Source organism: Opisthocomus hoazin, chromosome 17 (genome assembly GCF_030867145.1).
Source record: "Opisthocomus hoazin isolate bOpiHoa1 chromosome 17, bOpiHoa1.hap1, whole genome shotgun sequence".
Lineage (NCBI taxonomy): Eukaryota > Metazoa > Chordata > Aves > Opisthocomiformes > Opisthocomidae > Opisthocomus > Opisthocomus hoazin.
Window position 1 is genome coordinate 2,010,842 of NC_134430.1, and position 20,338 is coordinate 2,031,179.

Consider the following 20,338-nt stretch of genomic DNA (forward strand, 5'->3'; position numbering starts at 1 on the left):
GCACAGTTCTTCTGGCTGAGAACCGAGGCGGTCCGATGTGTGGAAGAGGCTGAGGTGACAGCAGCCGATGGTGTAGCTGCAGGGGAAGAGCCAGGCAGAGAGGTACCGGGGGACGGGGAGGAGGAGGAGGCGGCTGTAGGAGCCATGACTACACTGGAGCAGGTTACTGGCTGGATGGCTGAGTGGTGGCATGGAAATCCCTTCTGGGGAGACAGGGCTAGCGCTGAATCTTGCAGGCAATGAGATGTGAGAAGCAAAGACCGGTCAGCCTCAGTTTGACTGCACATACTGAAGCCCTTGTGCTTAGGGCATCTATGCTTTGCTTTTTGCCAGCTTTGTGAAGGAGTAATTTGAAATGCACAGTGATTCTCTTGGGATTTGGCCCATGATTTGGAGGAGGCTTTAAACTCCTTTACAACGAAAGATGATTTCTAAAACTAAGCTATTCATGGGAATGACAAGATGTGTTTTTTCCCCCCGTAGACTACCTTACACCCACTGGCAACTGTAAAGAAAAAAGCTGCTAGCTGTCATGAGATCCGAGATAGGATGGATTCTCTGATGTCTTGTGTTTGTTCTTCTATTGTTGACAAACATTCAGCGAAACAGCCTTAAGGAGGATATCTGTGAGTGACCACTGACTTTGTATGTGTCTGTGTTTCCAGTTTCCCCTAAGACTTTACATTTTAAACATACATACTTATCTATTTCTGAAGGTGTTCTCCCTGCGGTAGCTGGAGTGCGATGCTTACACATCCTTTTCATCAAGATTGAGAAAGCTGCAAGTGTTAGTTAATACCACTCATACCCATTTTTCAGAGAAAAGATGGAACGTAGGTTGAGGCTCTCACTGAAGCTGGAGAGCTTGCTCCTTGCTGGGTGCCCATGAGCCAGCTGTCTAGCTGAATAAGGCACGTAAAACTTGATTTAAAGTCAATTGGAAGTTATGGGGCTCTTTCTGTTGGCCCCAGTTGATAATGGGTTAGTTGAATACATCATGAATGTACCTTTGGAATGACTTCAGGTTGGCTGCTGCCTTGTTAACAGGGAGCACAGGGTGAAAGAGGACTCGCAGGCTCATTCTGGGCTGTCTCCAAAGACCACTCCAAAGGTCAGTGCTCACTTGGAGCTGCTGTTTTCTCAACACAGTCCCTTACACCTGGTGTAGCTTGGGTATTGTCCTGGGATAGTGCAAGGGTGTCAGACTAGCACTTAGAGAACTATGCCATTTAAACTACATGTAGTGAAGGAAGTGGTTCATTTGATGGGAAATTTTCTTTAATAGGTGCCTTTAAATTACATGCAGGAAAAAATCACTGAAGTATGGTGTAGTGTAATTTAATGCTGGGTTAAATGATGCAATCCAATGCGTTTTCATTAGATGTTCTGAGACACTTCTCTAGCATTTGTGCTTTAAAGGCTGTTGGATTGCCAGCTGCAATAACTATTTTGATTGCAGCCTGAGCTGATGGTGGGCATCCTACCAGAAAAATAATGTGCTCTGTTTTAATTATGGCACCTGCGCTCTGAAATGGGAGCCTGCATCACAGTGTATGATACAGTTGTACTTGATACAGTGGAACAGTATAATAGCAACAGATGGAGGTGAGAGCTTTTGTGAAGGGACTGAGGTGTGGCCTGGCCTGGCTGACTGTTCTATTTTTAGGGCAAAAGAAGCCTTCAGCTGCAGGTTGAGCCGGCTGAGCAGAGCAGTCAGTGAGTCTTTGGTGCTCAACTCCTTTTGTAGGTGGACGGGACAGTTTTCCACCGGGAAAGAAGATCCTGGTGTTAGGGCAGAAGGTGACCTGTCACAGCAGTGGGGCAGCTGGGCTCTATGGGCAGTGGAGAGCCACGCGCTGAGACCCCAGTGCGTGGTCCAGGCGTGCCGAGGGGTTAGTGCCTGTGGAACCACAGAGGGCCTGTGGAGAGCTGGTGGCTACAACAGCAGCTGGACTTGAGTGACATCGGTTCCAGCAAGGCTGTCCTGTGAGGCAGGCTTTGCTGTTGTCATGCACCAGAAATATTTGCAATGTCCTTGGCAAACCTGAGGCAAAGAATGAAGGAGGATGCAAATAGAGTAGAGGATTTCTGTGTTGATTTGTTTTGGTATATTGATTTTTGCCGTACTGTGAAGCAAGGGCAAGCTTATGAAGTGGTATTTCTGGCACTGGTTGAGTTTGGTTCCTCACAGTAGGAGCAGAATTAAGCCAATGAAAAACACATTGAAAATCTCACACAGTCTGTGTTGGCTCCAAGCAACTTAAGGGGATAATCACTCAATAATCCATTTGGCCAGAGGTACGGAAGAAATGGAAGATGATTATTCGTGCTGTTATTACCGCCTTCACCTTCTTGTTATGGCCCTTAATAAAAACAAGGAACAGAGTTTGCTGCTTTTCTTTCTCATTAGCGTATATATTTTTCATTACTACACTAAATAACAGGGATGTCAGAATTACTGTTTCATGCATGAGGCCGCTGGGGAATGATTTCATATTCTGTCTGCCATTGTGTTGATCCCCATGCTTTGAATTTGCATGGGCTGCAGGTTTAGAGAGGAGGGCATGAGGACAGTTTACCAGCCAGGTGAAAACAAGGTAGAGTGTCCTGCCAAGCTTGGCTTTTTCTGGGTTTTTGGAACAGGAATGCTGAGGTTTTACAGGAGTGACTGGAGCATAAGCCTTGTTAAATTATTGTTTCTTCAAGAGGATGTTGCCTGTGCTCTTGCTTGGAGAAGATGAGGACATCAGAAGAAGGAAAAATTTTCAATTGTGTATGTTGGTTGAGGGCTGAAGAGGAGAATAACTTTTAATTTTGACTGCAGCTGCTTCCACTGCGGAATGGGAGAAATTTCTTCTTATTTCTAGTGCAGGTTTTCACTGTGGGAGGAGATACAGAAATTAGTGGCATAGAGAGTAGGATTTGCTATGTAGATATCTTTCTTAGTGAAGCAGTATTTCCTGCTTCCTTCTGAATAAGTTTAGTTTTAGCACTAATGGGGACACTTTTTGTCTTTTGTGGGCAGAAAGGCTATTTGGTCTGAAGGGGAAGCCCGTGTTGGGTCACCTTTTGTGCCATTAGGCAGCCAGTTTCCTTCTGCTTGCTCCAGGGACGCTCGACAGACACAAATGAACATCTATTTTTAAGGATCTGGAGAGATGCTTGGGTTTATTAATTTATAGAGTTTCAGGAATCCCAGAGGTTCCCATGGAAATTGTCTGTTCAGTCAGTGCGGAATCTGTAGAAGGACTGAGAACAAACCCTCAGTTACAATTTCATGCCCTTATGCACAGGCCATCCTTTTCTTTGAAGGCCCTGTGACTGGAAAATACGAATACGTGCTTCTGGGCAGTGTTGTTAGGTAGCAGTTAAATCCCATTGGCTCCTGTGGGACACGTGCACTTGCTGACAGGTGAGGAGGCACATAAAAGTTGCAGTATCTGCAAAGTGGGGTCCTCCTAGTACATAGACTATGAAGAGAATCCATGATGCAAAAAGCTTAGTACGGAGAGATCAGGTCTACTTTGGATGTAGAAAGCGCAGAGTAATGTTAATTAATTCCTACATAATGATAAAACACTGTGTGGTGATCAGAGGAAGAAAAGTTGACAGGTTCTGCTGTCCATTGCATGTTTTTATTAAAAATGGTCCATGAGTTTCCTGGATTTTTGGGGTGCATGAAGGTTTCAATAAGCCATTTTAATTAAACAGCAGAATAAAGTAATAAAAACTATGGCACACTTCCTTAGTTCTGTGCAGGGTAAGGCTTTCTTGAATCCTTAAAAATCCTGGAACCTTTTGTTTTTAATAAACAGGAGCAGTTGTTCTTCTAGCTTGTACAGATAATGGATTTTATGCTGAGAGTGGGTAAGTACTTCTTTGACATTAAAACTTGACTACCATTATTGGCTGGCAGCTGGGTGAACTTTTCCAATAACTGGAAATTTTGCTTTAATAAGGTTCTCAGGCAGAGCATGTCAGCTTTCGTTAGTCGGAGTTCAATCTCTTTGAAATAATATTTAGGTTTACTAAATTAGGGCCAGAGTAAGAACAGTAGGGAAGTTCACTCTCTGTCTCTGGAAGTTGCCGGGGGGCTGGTGGCGACTTTAAGGAGAAATTGCCTGGGCTGGAGACTGCAGTGTGCCTGGTACCTGACCCCGTGGTCAGAGAGAGGGTGGTGGCCCCCAAAACGAAGGATCTGATTTTGTGCTATGGGTGCATTTTCATTCCGTGTAATATATGAGGAGAGGAAATACTCTGAATGAAATGTGTATTTACGGATGTTTCTTAAAGCATCGGAGTGCTTTGTATCATGAGTGATCTTTTACCTGCTCTGTAAGACAGACTAGCTGCTGTGTGAAAAGGTGTGGGATAAACCTCCGAGTAAGTGCATAAGAAGCTTTAAGCCTTCTTGCTTACTGTAGCCTGTTTATCTCGTGCTACTTGTGCCCTTGTGATCTGGCTTGAGTAGTCTTGATCTTGAACACTATCGTGGGGCAGTGAGTTCCCTCAGTCACTGCTGCTTCTGTGGTTTTGTAAAAGTCTGGGTTTAGGACAGTTATCGGGCAATGGGGATTGCATCTGCCTTTGATAATGGCAGGCAAGCATCTTGTATGAGACTGCTCTAAGACAAATGTTCTTTATGTAAATTTATAATGTAAATCTCCTTAGCCAAGCGTAAGGATAAGGCTTAGAAGTTACAAAACTGTAATTGTTAGAAATGTACATTAGCTGTTCTCGGGCTGTGTCAATACAGTATCAGAGATTTAATGTTTGGGATCTAATAATACCGGTTTAAAATCAATACTGAACACACTTCTGTAATAAAATTAACAATTGTCATTTAGCTCTAAGTCCGCAAGGAAAGTGGGTGGGAGGGCAAGACACCTGGGCTTTGAGTTTCTGCAGTACTGTCTTTGGTCTATTCACGAGACTTGTCACCTTTTTCATATGGTTCTTTCTGCTCTGGCTTGTTTCTAGGCAGTTGCTACAATACATCCACTAGATCATGTTGTGCAAACATTTCGTGTCTGTGGGCTTTGATTTCCTCAGTGAGTGAAGAGGTGTTAACCATCACAATCTTCACAGTGGTACATGTTAGGTATTAGGATGTAGGATGAAAACTGCCGTCCTTGGGATTGTTCTTGCAGGGACAAGTGGGTGGGGGCCTGAGGAGGATTCCTAGAAACTTCAAACCTTATCTGTTGTAAAACTACAGAACAAATACTCTGAAGACAGCCACCTTGATGGGCTTTGATTAATTCATAATGTCAGTTTTTTTTGCTTGTTCTCTTACGCTGTTTCAGTTTGTGTTCGATTTAATGTAGCTAGTGTAATGCTTCAGACGCTTATCTAGTATTTTTTCTTCGAGGTTCTCAGAACATGTTGCAAGCGTTATTGAATCATGGACAGGTGAGCACAGCAGTGTGCTGAGGAAAGGCAGATCCCGGGCTGGGCTCACTCAGGAACCTTAAATATTGCTCCAGTTCAAGGGTGGGGAAGGTTACTCTGAAGGGCTCAGTGACTGCTTGGAGATGACAGAGCTGGGGTTAGCAAAGTGCTGCAGAGCAGATGTTGTTAGTGAACAAGATGTGAATCAAATAGGCTGGTTTAAAACATGGTCAGTGAAGAAATACGTTAGTAGTTACCCTGGTAAGCAGAAGGTGTTAAAAGCCCAGGATGGGTTTGCCCAGTGTTGTTGAACAGCTATCCCAGTCTGTTCCCTTTAGCTCTGAAGCTCCCCACTTCAGGGAGTGGTGTGGTGGCTGCCCCACTCCTCGATTTGCTAGCGGGTCAAAGGCAGAAATGGTGAGTGTAACCTTCCTCTTGATTTCTTCCAGGTTAACAGGTTTCCAGCTGCCGGCTCCTATTGTGAGTACAGGGGTTGTGCTGTCCTTGTGGCTTGTGAGTGATTATGCGGTCAGTGCTCAAGGCTTCCAGGCGAACTATGAAGGTAAGTCTGCCTAGTTTAGTAATTATCTTTGATTGTATCTCCATTTGCCTTATGGTAGGATGCAAAACTAAGATGCAGAGTTTATACTGGGATACATACGTACGCAGACACTTAATCCAAGACAGAAATGCCTGGTTCTTAAGTAATTTGATCCATTTTTTTTCAGATTCCTTCCAAGTGTCACGTATTTTTTCCTCTTAGCATCTTCACAAGCTTACTCTAACTGCAAAGCTAGAATGACTGAGAAGGAAGGGTTGCGTAGCTGCTGGGATTTACAGCGGAGGCAGTGGGGACTGCCCAGCAGCGCATGGGATGCTCGGAGACGAGTGCGCTTCCCCTTTACATTCTCTTCGCTTATAGGTCACTTTTCCCCGCATCTTACTCCCCAAGTATTTAAATTCACCTCCTGTGTGTCTTGTCAGAAATGATGTCCAGGGTTTGGTGGTTGTGGAGGTAAAGGATTGTATGTGAAGGCCTGGTAGCTTCCGGAAATCTTGGATCTCTAATGCTGGAGGTCATCAGATATGAGACAGAACTGTTTATGCTAGAAGGCAGGGCATGTTTGTAAGATGAGCTGGTACTGCTGGGTTAATGGCAGATTAACTATTTAAAATTTGAATTATGCTATGCGTAGGTTGATTATTGAACCTAGAATGTTGTTCCTGTTGCCATAAATGTTTTTCTTCGGAGTCCTTAGTTCTCAGCCTTAATGATAATTTTTGATAATGAGTCCTACCGGACAATTACCCAATGCATTAAACTAAGCAGATGCCTTCATTTAGATGATGTTGTAGTCTCTCAACATTTGCTGTGCTTGATGATTGTTCAGTTTCAGCGGAAATCTGTTTAAATACCCTCTAATTTCTGATTGAAACCTTTCCTCTGCCTTGAGGCGGCAGTGGCACCGAGACGTTTTTATTAGTCTTGAAGTGATCGCTGTGTTAGCAGGTGTTCGGTATGGCTAGGCAGCGGTGGCCGAGGTCAGCTCGGTTGGAGACCATGCTCTGTTTTGTCACAGGGTAAGTGCCTACTGGGGATGCTGGTGCTGTGTGGTGGCTGTCAGGACGGGTGAGCGCAGCAGCGTGGTGAGGAAAGGCAGATCCCGGTGCCGCTTTGCAGAATCTCTGCTGAAACATATGTCAGTCTGTGTCTAGTAGACATGACAGCACAGAGCTCCCAAATTGTGTGACAGAGGACACATAGCTGTGTTTGTGACGTTCAGAGTACATTGTTTGGCATTTAGATACAGTGGCGTGTACACTTCTGATGGTTTTTTATTACCTTGATCTATAGTCTTCTACAAAGGCTTGTTCCAGGGCTACTCTTTAGTCACAATATTTTAAATTATCTGAAGTTTATTTGACTGGTGATTGGGAGGCTTTAAAGCAGGTAGCTGAGGGCATCTTCAGGGGAAAAAAGAGATGTACTTAAAACTTACACCAGAGCCACTGAGTGACACAGAGCATAGGTATAAATAAAAGCTTCATTTTGAGAGGGAAAGGGACAGGCATGCCAAACATTCTACTTCGAGCCTGCCTCAAAACGAGCTACTGGCTTGCCATTTGGATTGTTGTTAACTAAGACTAAAGGAGGAGATAAGTGTGGTTTTGATCAAAGGGATGCACTGCTGCTGTAATGCTGTTTCAGTTCATTGGCAATCTACGACTCGGTGAATAGCTTGTGATTCGATAATTCATGTTTAAAGACAGAACAATGCATCAGAGTCCTTGCAGTAAATGGCTCCTTTATGATCTGCTCTCAAAGCATGTTCATTATTCCTCTCCTCCCTCGAAGTAATCTTTGGGAAATCCACCAAAAGAAACAGAATTTTAGAACTGGAACAAAAGATTGCAGGACCTTCTGTGAAGAGAGACAGGAAGAAGGTACGTAGTCGGAGGCATCCAAGTGACACAAAACCATTGTGCTTACACTGGTGTCTGCTCTGCCCTGACCCTCTGGGGAATACATAAATTGAGGTTGGCTTTGTCGAAGTTAACATCTTGCTAGGTTATCTAGTTAGTATGATGCCTGCACGATAAGATCTCTTACAAGCAATTTCTTGAAAACAACACAGACATCTCCTGCTCATACCTATATATATATGTTTCTTCATTTCTGGTTGTTGCAGGACGCACAGTTCGACTATACATTTCACTGCCTAGAAAAGGGAAAGCTTGTGTGCAGAGGTGGCGGCGGCAGAATCTGTTAAAGAAGATCTCCACTATGAGAACTTTTAGGGATGCTTTAAGAACAGATAGGTAAAGTGAGTTTCTGAAAGTCTGCAGAGCTTTTTTTTTTGAGCCCCAGGTAAGGCAGGTGCCAGAGCTGACCGTGGAATATGAGGAATAGCCAGCTCCAGGGCTGCTGTGCCGTGACGCTTCCTACTTGAGCTCAGTTTTCTGACTCCATTAGACGTTATTGTGCCTTGCAGCTAGATCTTCCTTAATCCTCTTTTCCTCATTGTTTGAATTCCTCATCTTCATTTAGTTTGGTGTGTGTTGCCAGCTTGTTTCTGTCCGCTTTCATTGTCTGATTCTTCATGTTCTCTGGTCCCTTACTGTTTGTTGTGATTTTTCTCTAGATGCCAAATACTGTTTCAAAGCCCAGTAAACAGTAGGGATGTTACACTCATTCTTCTGCTGTGGAAGACAGTGTTGAGAGTGAACAAAGGCTGATGTTCTCCTTCCCCAGCCCAGCCATCACTCAAGGAGCGGACATGGTTGCAACCCAGGACAGTGCTGCTGGGGGAGCAGCGTCTCGGGGTTTAAGGCACCGGTTCACAGCTTCAGAGATCTGGCTGCTCTTCCCAGCTGTGGCGCAGGTGGTTCCGCACGGTCGCGTGTTGGTTGTGGGGTCCGGGTTCCCAGCTTCCAAGTTGCCAAACAAGGTCGGAATGGCTCCTTGTCGTACATGCCGCTAGGAATGTGCTTTCGTGAGTGCACGTGCAGCATTGGGGAGGTTCTGTGGGGTGGTGTGAATGTGGGAAGCCCCACAGCGGTATCCCGGCTTGAGAGGAGACGTGGCTGGATCGGCACCAAGAACTGTCGTTAAGCGGATGAGCTGGAAGAAGAAACAGGGGCAACCATTGCAGGATGACTGGGAATGAAAAATTGTCAGCTTTTTCTTGCTGAATTGAAGGAACAGAGAAAATTTCATTTCCACTTAAATACAATACTTTGGTCTGAAGGTAATTTTTCTCCTGAAGAGACTATTTTACTGAATATAAGCAGTTCTTATGCAACTCCATTTCAGAATGTATGATTTGGAAAATATTTAAATTAAGCGCTTTTATGCTTTTAGCATCCTTAAACGTGTTTTTTTTTTCCTGTTGAACTGTCCCTTGAATTCAACATGATTTCACAATTAGCCTTTTTCACCCTCAGTCTGTGGGATTTTTTCCTTTTTTATGACTAAATTATTCTTCTCAAAAATCCTAACCAGCTGTTGTGGAACCTTGTATTTGATTTCAACTGCAGGAGGATTTTGAAGTAGACAGCTATAAATAATCTACTAGAATTTTACTAGGATGTGAATCTTGACAGTCTCATTTTGTGAAAAACATTCCTGAAGATTTAATGACCAAAAATGACCAATGCTTCCATTTATTGCTTCCCCTGAAAGATGTGTGAAGCTAATATTAAGGCACATGCCTAGACTACAATGTGAAATTAATTACAATCACTGCTGCTGCGCACCTGATGAATACATAGTAAGTTGACATTTAAAATAAATTGGGCAAGTCTTTTAGAATAAGAGGAAAATGGATATAAATTCCACATCATTTCCTCAGTAATGCTAATAACAGTACGTGATGAATAGCAGGTGATTTTTTTTTAGTTTACTAATGTAGATATAAGATAAAATTGTATTATTATTTGTAAACCATTACCTGCCTTGTTAGTCCTGAGGGTGTGAAAAATAGAAAGGGATTTAAGGGAAGATACCCAAACATGCTCTTTATCATACGTGACTGGAGAGCAGTGCTGTAAAGCACCGAGGCTTGTGAGCTGAAGGAAACTTCGTGCTTTTCTTTGAGACTCTGAGTGTTTGTCAGACACTAAGTGAGCAGTCAGCATAAAACTTCCTTCTGCTCCGACGCCGTGTTACAGCTGCTGCCGCGACGGGGGTGTTCCGGTAGCCGGCTGGGCCAGGGTGGTCCCGCAGGGGCTCCCAGCGGGGCGTGCGCTGGCTGCGCGGGACTGGGCTCTGGAGCAGCGCGGTGCGGGGTGCCAGATGCACCCACCTGGAGCCCCGTGCTGGAGCGTGGTGCTCTGGCTGTGGGCAAGGCGAGAAGAGGGCAGATAACTGAAGATGGGAAGCAGAAGTACAGGAAAGACCAGTGACTGAGTTCATGGAACACTGCAGCTATCCCAGGGGGAGTGGGTGATCTTCCCTTAGGCTGCTAACCAGGTGTTTTCTTCAGGCAGTGCAGAAATGTGTAGAAGGCACAGGGATCTTGCTGGAGACTTGTCCTGCTGTGGCTAGGATGGTGCTGTCCAGTGCATTCCTAGCAGGAACAGGAAGGAATTGGATTCTTACTTAAACTTTGTCCCTGTCCCTTCATGTTCTCAAGTCACCGTTTTGCACTGTGCCTCGGTTTCTCCCTCTCTCAAATGGGATGGTATTTTCATTCATGATGTTGGAGTTCTAACAAGGAAAGTGCTATAAAAAGAAAAGGGATGCAGTCATGTTGAATACATTTTTTTACAAATCTTCATCTGTGTAACTTTTAGAGTTTTGATGTGGTGTTCTCCCCCTTCCCCACCCCAACAAACAAACAAAGACCCCAAAAAACCCCACCCAAAGTTCAGTTGGTAGCCCCTGGAAAGAAGCAGGGCGTTTTGGACTCTGGGCCCCGTTGCTGCTGAAGCAGTGCTGTGTAATGCAGCAAGATTTAACGGTAGGTGAAGGTTTTCCTTCCCAAGACATCGTGTTTGATTACAGCTGCAGCAAATTTGATAGCTGCAAACACTAAGTGCCTGATTGAAAAGAAACAATTATGCCTAGAAGAACACTGCTTATTTTAAGAAATTAGAAGCATTTAAATACAGAGGGAAACAGCCCCAAGGAAATGGTGCTGTTTTCCTTTATAATAAATACCCTCCTCTTAAGCACAAATATCTCATTCTTTCGAGGGTAGTTTGTGGAGTTGTGCATACGTATTTAGAAAATACAATTAAAGACTGGTTCCTGTCCCTCTTTGACCATTCCTTTTGCTAAACCTGAACGAGGTTTCCTGTCTCTGTGCTGCTCTGTGAATGTGTTGCCACTGTGCACACATTGGGGAACTGCTTCATTTCTCGGTTTTCCCAACTGTCATTTGAGTTTAGAGTAACTCTTGCCCTATTAATGGAAGACAAATTGATCAGTTTGGTTTCTCTGTGTCTTTGGAAACAGGGTATTCAAGATTCTTGTAAAAGCAGATACTGTTCAAATTAGCTTCTGATTGTGGTAAAGACCAACGCTGTCCTTGGGGAGGGGGAAAACTGCAGTGGGGATTCCCCAAGGCATTGGGGAATGTGCATTTTTTTGGAAGTCCTCTGATAAATTGGGAAATATTGATCTCATTATTCAAAGACCAGAGTGGAAGAGTATGGATGCACAAATCCTTTGTCTTTTGAAAATTGGTCTCTCATATAAAACTCTGGGAAGAGTTTTTGAAAATTTGGCTCTAATTTGCTTGAGCTATGCGTCAAACTTTGGCTGTAAGGGTTTGGATCGGATTCACTGGGCTGTGAGAAAATTCTTCGGTAACAGCTGCACTGTTTCGATCCTGCCTGCTTGCAGTTGACACCGGGGGGTCTCTAAGGCTTGGAGAGATGAAAGGGTGGGGGAGCAGCCTGGCAGCGATCGGCCCGTGGGCTGGGCAGTGGGGACGTGGCGAGCCGCGCTGCTCCAGCGGCTGATCAGAGCGTGTTCTCCATCTGTGGAAATACTTCTCACAACTGCCAGGCTGGTACTGAGGAGACGAAAATTTTTAAAGCCATAACCGAATGTACTTTTGATGCCAGTTTGCTTTCTGAGCGAACACCATATTGCGTTCATTTAAACATCCAGCTGGGTCACAGTTCTCTTGGTACTTAAATCATAATTTGAAGCTTACAGGGTTCTCAATAAATTTACTGGTTTGATGCTTTTCTCCTTTTTCAGACCAAGACAAATGAACGTGAATCCTGAGTTGGAGCAAAGTACAGATTAACCCTTGTTCTGGTGGAAGTGGGAAGGATGAAGGCTCTCAGTCTTGCTCTGCTACTCCTTTTTTCTGGAAGTTTGATGTTGCTCTATTTGTCTGATGATTGAATCGCTTCCAGAAATGGTGTAGTGTGTTTAAAACCAAAACAGCCTTGCAGTTGAATGCGTGGATCCAGATGCCAGTGTGTATTGACTCTCTAGCAGCTACTTTTACTTTGGTTTGCTTAGTATTGGGCATGTTGAGTTAGTGGCATAAAGCTTTCAAGGACTGTGCAATACCTCCTAAGGACATTCCAGTTCTAACAGACATAGTTCTTTACTTCCCACTTAGTCAACTGTCCTGCAGTTTTTCTCATTTCTTCCTTATCTGCTGTGCTTCATGTACCTTGCTGGAGTGGCTTTTTGTTCTTTCTGTTTACTATGCCTCCTAATTTTAGTGTCATTTGTGACCTGGGAAAGATTTAGCTTTGTCTCCCTAGGGGTTAATCTCTCCCCCCTCCTCCTGTATCTCACAAGCTGATTTAGGGTGATGCTAGAGTCAGTGCTTGGAAGGAGCGGTCCCCGGGAAAGCCCGTGACGCTGACGGGAGGTAGGTTTGGTGAGTCAGCAGAGAGCACCGACTTAGTAGTGAATCTGATGGCATCGCATAGTTCCATTGAAAAGAATAAAGGAATTTCATATTGGCATGAGGAATGTGGTTACAGTCGTTGCTGCTTCTGCAGGCGCTTTCTTTGGCTTCAGGCACACAACGCGAGTGACTTGGTGCCTGTGAATGTTAAAGGGTGTGTATTGAATTTGAGTGTTAGTGAAATGCTAAATACAAAATGTCTAGCATGCTGTTGTTGTCTTCACATTTAGACAATAGCTTATTGTTTTAAAATTTCTTCTGCGTTTCAGGTGAGCAGAGCGCTCTGCTTTCCCTGGGCTGGAGCAGGATTAGACTGTACTGTTTGATGTTCTGCTTCAGTGGTGGTTGTAACTGGTGAAATGATTCTTTAGTGTAAAAATGACCAGAGCTCCATGCTGAATCCACCTGATTACTTTCCATTATTGAAGAGCTGTGCTCAAGAGTTAAAGTTTTAATTAAAAAAACAACAACTTCTAGCCTCTACAGTTTGTAGAGATAAAGCTATGGAGAAGAACAGCATGGGAAGCTATAAAATGGTGTTTCTCTGAATGTGCCAACGCTCTGAAACAGTAGGTTCAGAATGCCCCTTCGTCTCTTAAGAGGCTCTAACGCTGTAACTTTGAGATGTTCATTACTATTTTAAACTAATTCACTGCAGATGATTGCGGCATAGATGCAGAGTTGGTTTGTTCCTTTCAGCGTCTTTCAGCTGTCTCCAGTCTGTTTGCAAACAGGGAAACCCGGCTGCGCTTCATGCTGCTGTCCCGGAGCAGCAGCCCCAACGCCCGCGTCTTCCGTGATGTGGGTACAAAATACTGTTACCCGTCTGAGAGCACACCGATGGAATTAGTTGTATTGAATTGATGATAAAACTATTAATGTGAAGGTTTCTGTGCTTGTTATGTATTTTTTTGATAGTTAATTTGCTCAAAATTGTAATTAAGTTTTAGAAAACTTCCTGTCTTTCTGTATTGTGGAACTGCAGAATCTGAAAATCTTCCTGGAGAGTTTAATTCCTGATTGTTGGAAATTATATGGAGTACTGTAAAGAGAAATTGCCCGTATTTTGTACGTAGGTCCACTATATGGGGAAGCAACGAAATAGCAGAGGACAGCAGCAGATGACCCAGGAGTTTTCATCTAATTCTATGTACCAGAATTTGTTTTATTAGTTTATTTTGCTGGAGTAACTTGGAGTGTTCAAACCAGCCAAAGAGATCAGCTGCCGAGATCCTAAATTGGCTGTGCTGGCTTCATGCACTTAATACCACTGTCACCGTGTCTTATTCTTAATATTTGTATCTTAGCAGGTTTGTGGATGAGTTGATTTGTTTTGAGTCACATTCCTGTTTCCAAATGGCTGTAAAAGAACTGATTTTTCTAGAAACAAGGCAGGAACTCCACAGATGATGTTTGAATGTTGATATTCCTATGTCTGAAATGTCCCAATCTATTTTAATACATGAGGATTAAAAAAAGCATGATTGATCATAATGAACATCGTGCCTGAAAGGAGGGATAGGCACAGAAACCAGGTGCTATCCTTTTTGTTGTCACTGCTGCCTATCAAGTAGCAGTAAACCTGGAGGGAAGTAGAAAAAGCTGGAGTCTGGCTGGAGAGGGAGGCAGTGATGCAGTGCCACTGTCTAATGAGAAACAACTAAAGGGTAACGTAGCCCTGTAGCAGCTTTGCCTCCTGCTCCTCTGTGCTGGAACATCTGGCAGGGTTCTGCTGGGGAGTGGGAGGACGCTGTGCAGCGCTGTGTTCTCTGCGCTCGCGTTGGGGTTCAGAACACCGCGCTTCCCAATGCCTGCGTAGAGCTGTCGGAGCTACGCCAAACCGTGCAGCCGTTCAGTGCATTTTAATTTGCTTCTTGTTTGCAAGGTATTAGTGTTTGGACTACATGATAAACCAAGGTACCAAATAAGCAGTAAGGCAATGCAGTATTGTCAATAATATTGAGTGACAGGATTGTTTTACACGGTGTAGCGTCTGGAAGAGAAGTAGTTTTATAATTAGATTTGAAGCATAGCATTGCAGTGATTCTGTCACCAATTAAGTATTTTCTACCTAATGTAAAAAATTTGGCAATGGGTTTGCTTATCATATGCTTTCAGATTTTTTTTTTTTTCTTCTCCTGGCTGCTCTTTGGAATTGTTCCACAGTGTTTCAGCTCTGTAGCCGTGTCCCTGTTTGTCATCAGCTGTTCGCAATGTGCAGCTACTGTTTCATTTAATGTACCATATGCGTATGGGAAACAAGTGATTCTGCCGAGTCAGCTGTTCTGTTCAGCCACGTGTTTGGAGTGGGGGATGCAAACTTGGGAGAAATAGTGAAGTATCTGCTTGGTTGGAGCTAGGCAGCTGGGCTTTATGCCCTGAATTAGCCTGAGTTCCTGCCAGTGCTTCCGGCTGCCGTTTGCTCCTTGCCTGTGCTAGCACTGGAAGAACTGCCGTGGGCCTGACAGTTGATACGTACCTTTGGTATCTTCACTGTGATGTTAAAAAAAAAAAAAAAGAAAAGGAAAAGTCTACTTCAGATAGTTGTTTAGACAGGAGCAGTTGTTTTATAAACAATTTTTAAAGGACAACAAGCCACCTGAGAAATCTAAAGTTGGCTTGTAAACCCTGTTTCGCTATTTATTTCCAGTTGTCTGTATCTGTTTACTCCTTTTTGTTCCATGGAGGAAACTGTTCTCATAGTCAGATGCATAATCCAGTCATCAGTGGCGTTTCAGCCTTGGAAGGGAAATGAATGGCAAGTTGGCGTGACAGTGGTGACTCAGTTATTTTTTACAGCCTTGGCAGGAACCCGTCTAAGTGCTGCTCAGTCTGATACTTCCAGATGATGTCCAATAAATTTGTTGAACTAAAATCAAGCAAATAAGCCAGGTGTTTGCCCCTTGCAGTGTTTATGTGCTTGGTGCTACATCAGGTAGTCAGGCACTCATAAAACAAGAACCTCGATTAGGAGATGAAGAAATAAATGTAAATAGCTGTGCTGGCCCCTGTGTTTCCCTGGGAGGGGTGGCTGGGGATGCTTGCACTTGTTTATAAACAAGCACTTCTGTAGGTGGGGGGAGTGTTCGGGTGCAAGCACCTCCTGGTGCGTAAAGCTGATATTGGCTCTGCTCCAGCTGAGGTGCAGTTGGGTTTTGAATAACGAGACGCTCGCGTGAGTGCTCAAGGTCAAGTACGGTGTGGCTGGTGCTGTCTGTAGCATTGGCTGAGCAAAGCAGCAAGCTGTGGGTGCTGGTGGCTTCAGAAGCTGCGTCTGAGTGAGGGGAAGGAGCCTTACAGGCTCCACTTCAGTCGCTGGTCCTGTCTGCGCTCCATCTGCTGCCGGAGGGACGTGAGCCCGTGATGGACAGCGGAGCGCAGCGAGGGGTGCTGGGCCAGACCCGCACCTGGTGTAAAGGGCGTCTGCTCTGATGTCAGTGGGTCTGCTTGGGGTGGTCCCTTAATTCCAGAGCGCTGCTGGTGCTGAGCACGTGTCAGGGCGGGGAAGCAAACCCAGGGCAGGTACAGGTTTAGGTGGGGGCTCAGTGGGTCTGCTGTGGGTGGGTGAGGCCGGGAGGATGCGCGCTGGGCTGTGCTGGACCATTTGTTTGCCGAAGCTGATGGCCCAGTTTCCCGGGACAGGGCTTGTTGGCAGAAGCCTGTGGTGCTGGTACAGGAGAGCCTGCGCTGCTCGGGGTTTGGGGCTGGAACAGCCTGGAGTCGCTGCTCTGTGTATGGCAGTGCCAGTGAGGGGCTGTTGCAGCGTAGGGTTCGTGTCAGGAATACAAGGGCAGCGGGCTGGTGGATGTGGGCATGCTGCTCCAGATTCCTCGTGCTGTCTGTGTGTGTTAGCACCCTTCAACCAAGGGTAGGGGAAAAGCTTGTGCTACAGATGGGGTGTTTTGCAGATACCCGTACCACTTTCCCCCAAAGCGAGGGCAGCGCAGCTCCGGTTTCGGGAAGGGCTGTGGCAGATGCACTGCTTCCCATTACGACTTCAGATTAAAACAACTCCCTGGGGAACTGGGGAAGGAAGAGTCAACCTTCCTATTCTTTTTCTTTTTAGCTATACAAAAGATTTTTATTACTTAAATGAGCTCCCAGCAAGTCTGCCTTAATATACTACTAATTGATTTTAAGACTTGAAAGCAGCAAAGCTTATTAGCATTTGCTGACTCAGCTAGAACCCTCCCCACATACCAGAGGATGGAGTGAGATATTGACCTGTGCTGCTGCAGCACTAAATGAAGTTGAGGATATATTAAGTGTCTCATACTGGCATTTGATTTGCATATGCAGATGAGATCAATCAGTGCAGACGCAGGAGAGCAGGAATGCTAATGCTTTGCAAATAGGATCCCATACTAAGCATTTAAGCAAACATCAATTGACACTTGCTCAGCTGCAATCCGGGGACACTTTGCTGTTGTGGAGGTCCCACTGCTGCTCCCCTGACAGCGCAGCCGCTCTGATCAGCCCGTTTTAGCGAGGGACGTGTGGAAGTAGTGCAGAAAATGCTAAAGAATTTGTGAGAATTTGCTGCTGCTGCTGCTTTTGTGGCGTTTGGAAGCGGAGGGCTATTTGTGCTGGAGATGTGCTTGCCCGGGCTGTGGCTTGCTGTACGTGACTGGGCAGGTGAAAGGTGGTGGCAACTGGTACCTGGAAGTCTCAGCACAGCAGTGTGAGAGTACCTTATGAAGGATGCTCTTTGTGGTTTTTCTTTCCCCAAACCTTCATTTTCCTCCCTTCTTGCTCCCTTTTTTCTTTCGCATATAATAGAGAGCTATTTCTTTTCAATCAAGGAATCTATTTGCAGAACATGTAGTTGTTAGATGCGTTTGGTTTTGTTTCAGCATACATTTCCATAAAAAGTCACCACTAATGAGCTGTGCGAAAATTGCAGACCTACTGCCAAGCCAATTTGGTTAAAAGGCTTGTCCGTCCTTCATTACCATTTGATCCTTACACATACACGATGTGCACGAGCAGGTACAACCACGGTAGCTATAAAAAGGAAGGTGAGATAGTGTCGCATCTCTGAAAAATCCTTGTTGCCACTAACGCAGCTTCTATTCTTTGTTTTATTTTATCCCCATATGCTGGTTTCCCAGTTCTGTCTCATCAGGGGATCAAGATTGTGAGAATTAAGAAGAACTCAAAAGCTGTGGAGATTCTTTTCATAGTTAATTGGCTGATATGTCTGCTAATTATAGCCAGCATTAAGGAGGTTTTTGGTCAGTTTGTCTCCCAAATCAACTGCGGTTGAAATTCTGTTGACTTTGAAAATCTGAATCCTGGGCTTTCGTTTCCCGGTTTGGAAAGTGTTGTGGTAAGTGATCCAACCTGAATCCCAGTCTCGCATCGTGGTTGTTGGCCCATCCTGCGTTCCCTTGGCAGAATGACATTTCCAAGGGTCCACGTTAGGGTCTGAGCTAGTTTCCATATTCTTGATGTCAGGGCTCCTTACTGTACTTCTCTATCTGTTTGCATTCCAAGAGGTTATGTTTAATTTTTTTAGTATGTTTTATTTGCTTTTAGGATGCAGAACTCTGTGCACCTTGGCAGGGGAGGAAGCTCTTTATAACTACGGGTTTTATTGTTTAGGCCTACTGATGTGACCAAAGGTTTGAATACTAGTTCAGTCCTGGAGCTGCCTGCAGAAATCCACTGGCCTGGAAAATGTTTCTTGCTCCACAGGATTCACAAATGGAGTTTTAGCGGTCACTGTCTAACGGTTATAAAATTCATCAGTTGGTTCCTGTGTGTAAAGAAAGGAAGACTGGGGCTGGTCCTCAGCTGGAGAGATCAGCCTGTGTCTGTCTTGCACCAGCTGCGACTTCTGCAAGAATCCTCATAGCTTTAAACTGCTTTCAGTGGTCCGTATTTTTTCTTTAGTAGGAAATGTTTTGGAGTGTCTGCGTCTTAATTTAGGGACATAAATAAATCTTCCATCTGATAAGTGGATCAGGTTGACTTTAGAGGCAGTTGTGTGTTGGGGATTGCTGAAAATACAGACATTGCTGTCTATGTGCAGCAATTCGGATAGGAAGAATTAGCTGTAAGCTCCAGTTTCTCCATTAGTAGGAGGCTAGTTGACTTTTGATGAAGTAGGCAAGGCAATTTCTGCAGAAAAAGAGGAAGGGGTTTGGCTGACCTGCGTTGCTTTTAGTGGCTTGCTGTGAGCTGGACTTGTCGTTCATAGCAGTGGTGTCTGGGAAGCAGAAAGCGGTTTGCAGAGACACCGAAAGGAAGCCTGCTTGACTGAGTAACGGTAAACCTATCCCACAAAATCCTCTGACATGTGCTGATTGGATCTACGCTCCTGTGAGACATCTCTGCTCAATCCGTCCAAATCCACCTAGCCTGGATGGTAATTCCTTCCCCTTTTCTTTACCCGCTGGTATTTCTTTCTGGTTTTGAGATTAAAATGTCATCTGTCCAAGTGGAACCTGACTATAAATAAGTAAATGACTTCCAAGCAGTTTGCTGAGGCTCACCTTAGTGGAAGAGCCCTGCTCTGTCGGTAGCTTAAGCTTTGGATTGCTGGTGACTCCTGGTGGGTTCTTGCAAGAAAAAGAAAAGTGGAAGGATCTCCAGCCCCTCTTCAGGTGACCAGGATGCAGGCCAGCAGGAGGGGTTTCATGGTGGAGGCCGACAGAAATGTTCTGTCTTTCTGGACGTCCATAGGGTTGGGTTGTGGTAAGCAGAAAGCATTGTGGTTTTGGTGAGGGACTGATCTAACGCAAGGAGGTCAGTGTTCAGGTCTCCATCAGTTCTGCTCTTGCCCTGGCACTGGGTAGGAATGGGGCTGATTCTTGGCCTTGTATTTCTCTGCTTTGACCTCTTATCTGCTTTGCTACCTCACTTTTCTTTGGTCTTTTCATCACTCCTGCGTGCACAGAACTTGTGAGCTCTGTGGTGTCATGCAGGTGTCTCTTGTGCATCTGAAGAGCTCTTTAAGCACTTGTCCTGTCTGTGGAGGAACAGGGCAGGATTCCCCTATTGTTTGTCACCTGGGTTACTCTTTGGAAAGCAGAGAAGTTGAGAGCTAAAGCAGATGAAAAGTGCCTGCATGAATGCGTTAGACCGCAAATAATGCATCTTCAGGAAAGCTTAAATAACAAAAGACTACTACTTTGTGTAGTATACCTTTCAGTTTAGAGTTTTGATCAGCTCAAGTAGAGTGACTCCAACTTAATTCAAATTAAATGAGTATTTAATTAACTTTATCTCCACTTCCAGAAGCGAATTCACATGCTATGTGGTGATCTGTGTGTCTCTGATTACCATGCATTCTCACCTTGAATAATATTTTGATGAAGAAAGCAGTAAGATTAGCTGTCAGCCACTGAACAGGGGGAAAAAAAAAAAAGCTCTTCCCCTACAAAGTCCCTTCGTGCAGGCTGTGTTCAACTGAAATTTGTCATTTTAAAACCTAAGAGTATGGGACTGCTTACAGCTGTGTGCAGCTGGAAGGATGTATGCTGCTCTTCAGCTGAGCACATTGGTTACTTCAGTTGAGGCGCTCTGAATTCAGTCTGTCAAATTAAATAGAGGTTAAAGGA

At 44.7% G+C, this 20,338-nt stretch overlaps 1 protein-coding gene across 2 annotated transcripts in view; it reads left to right on the top strand.

Annotated features, from left to right (window-relative positions):
• Nucleotides 1-20,338, top strand: part of CSMD2 (CUB and Sushi multiple domains 2) — a 306,819-nt gene that overhangs the window by 39,800 nt on the left and 246,681 nt on the right. For both annotated transcript variants that reach the window (XM_075437890.1, XM_075437891.1), the window contains exon 3: nt 5,841-5,953. In XM_075437890.1, coding sequence (XP_075294005.1) covers nt 5,841-5,953 — 113 coding nt within the window. The remainder of the gene's footprint in view (nt 1-5,840; nt 5,954-20,338) is intronic.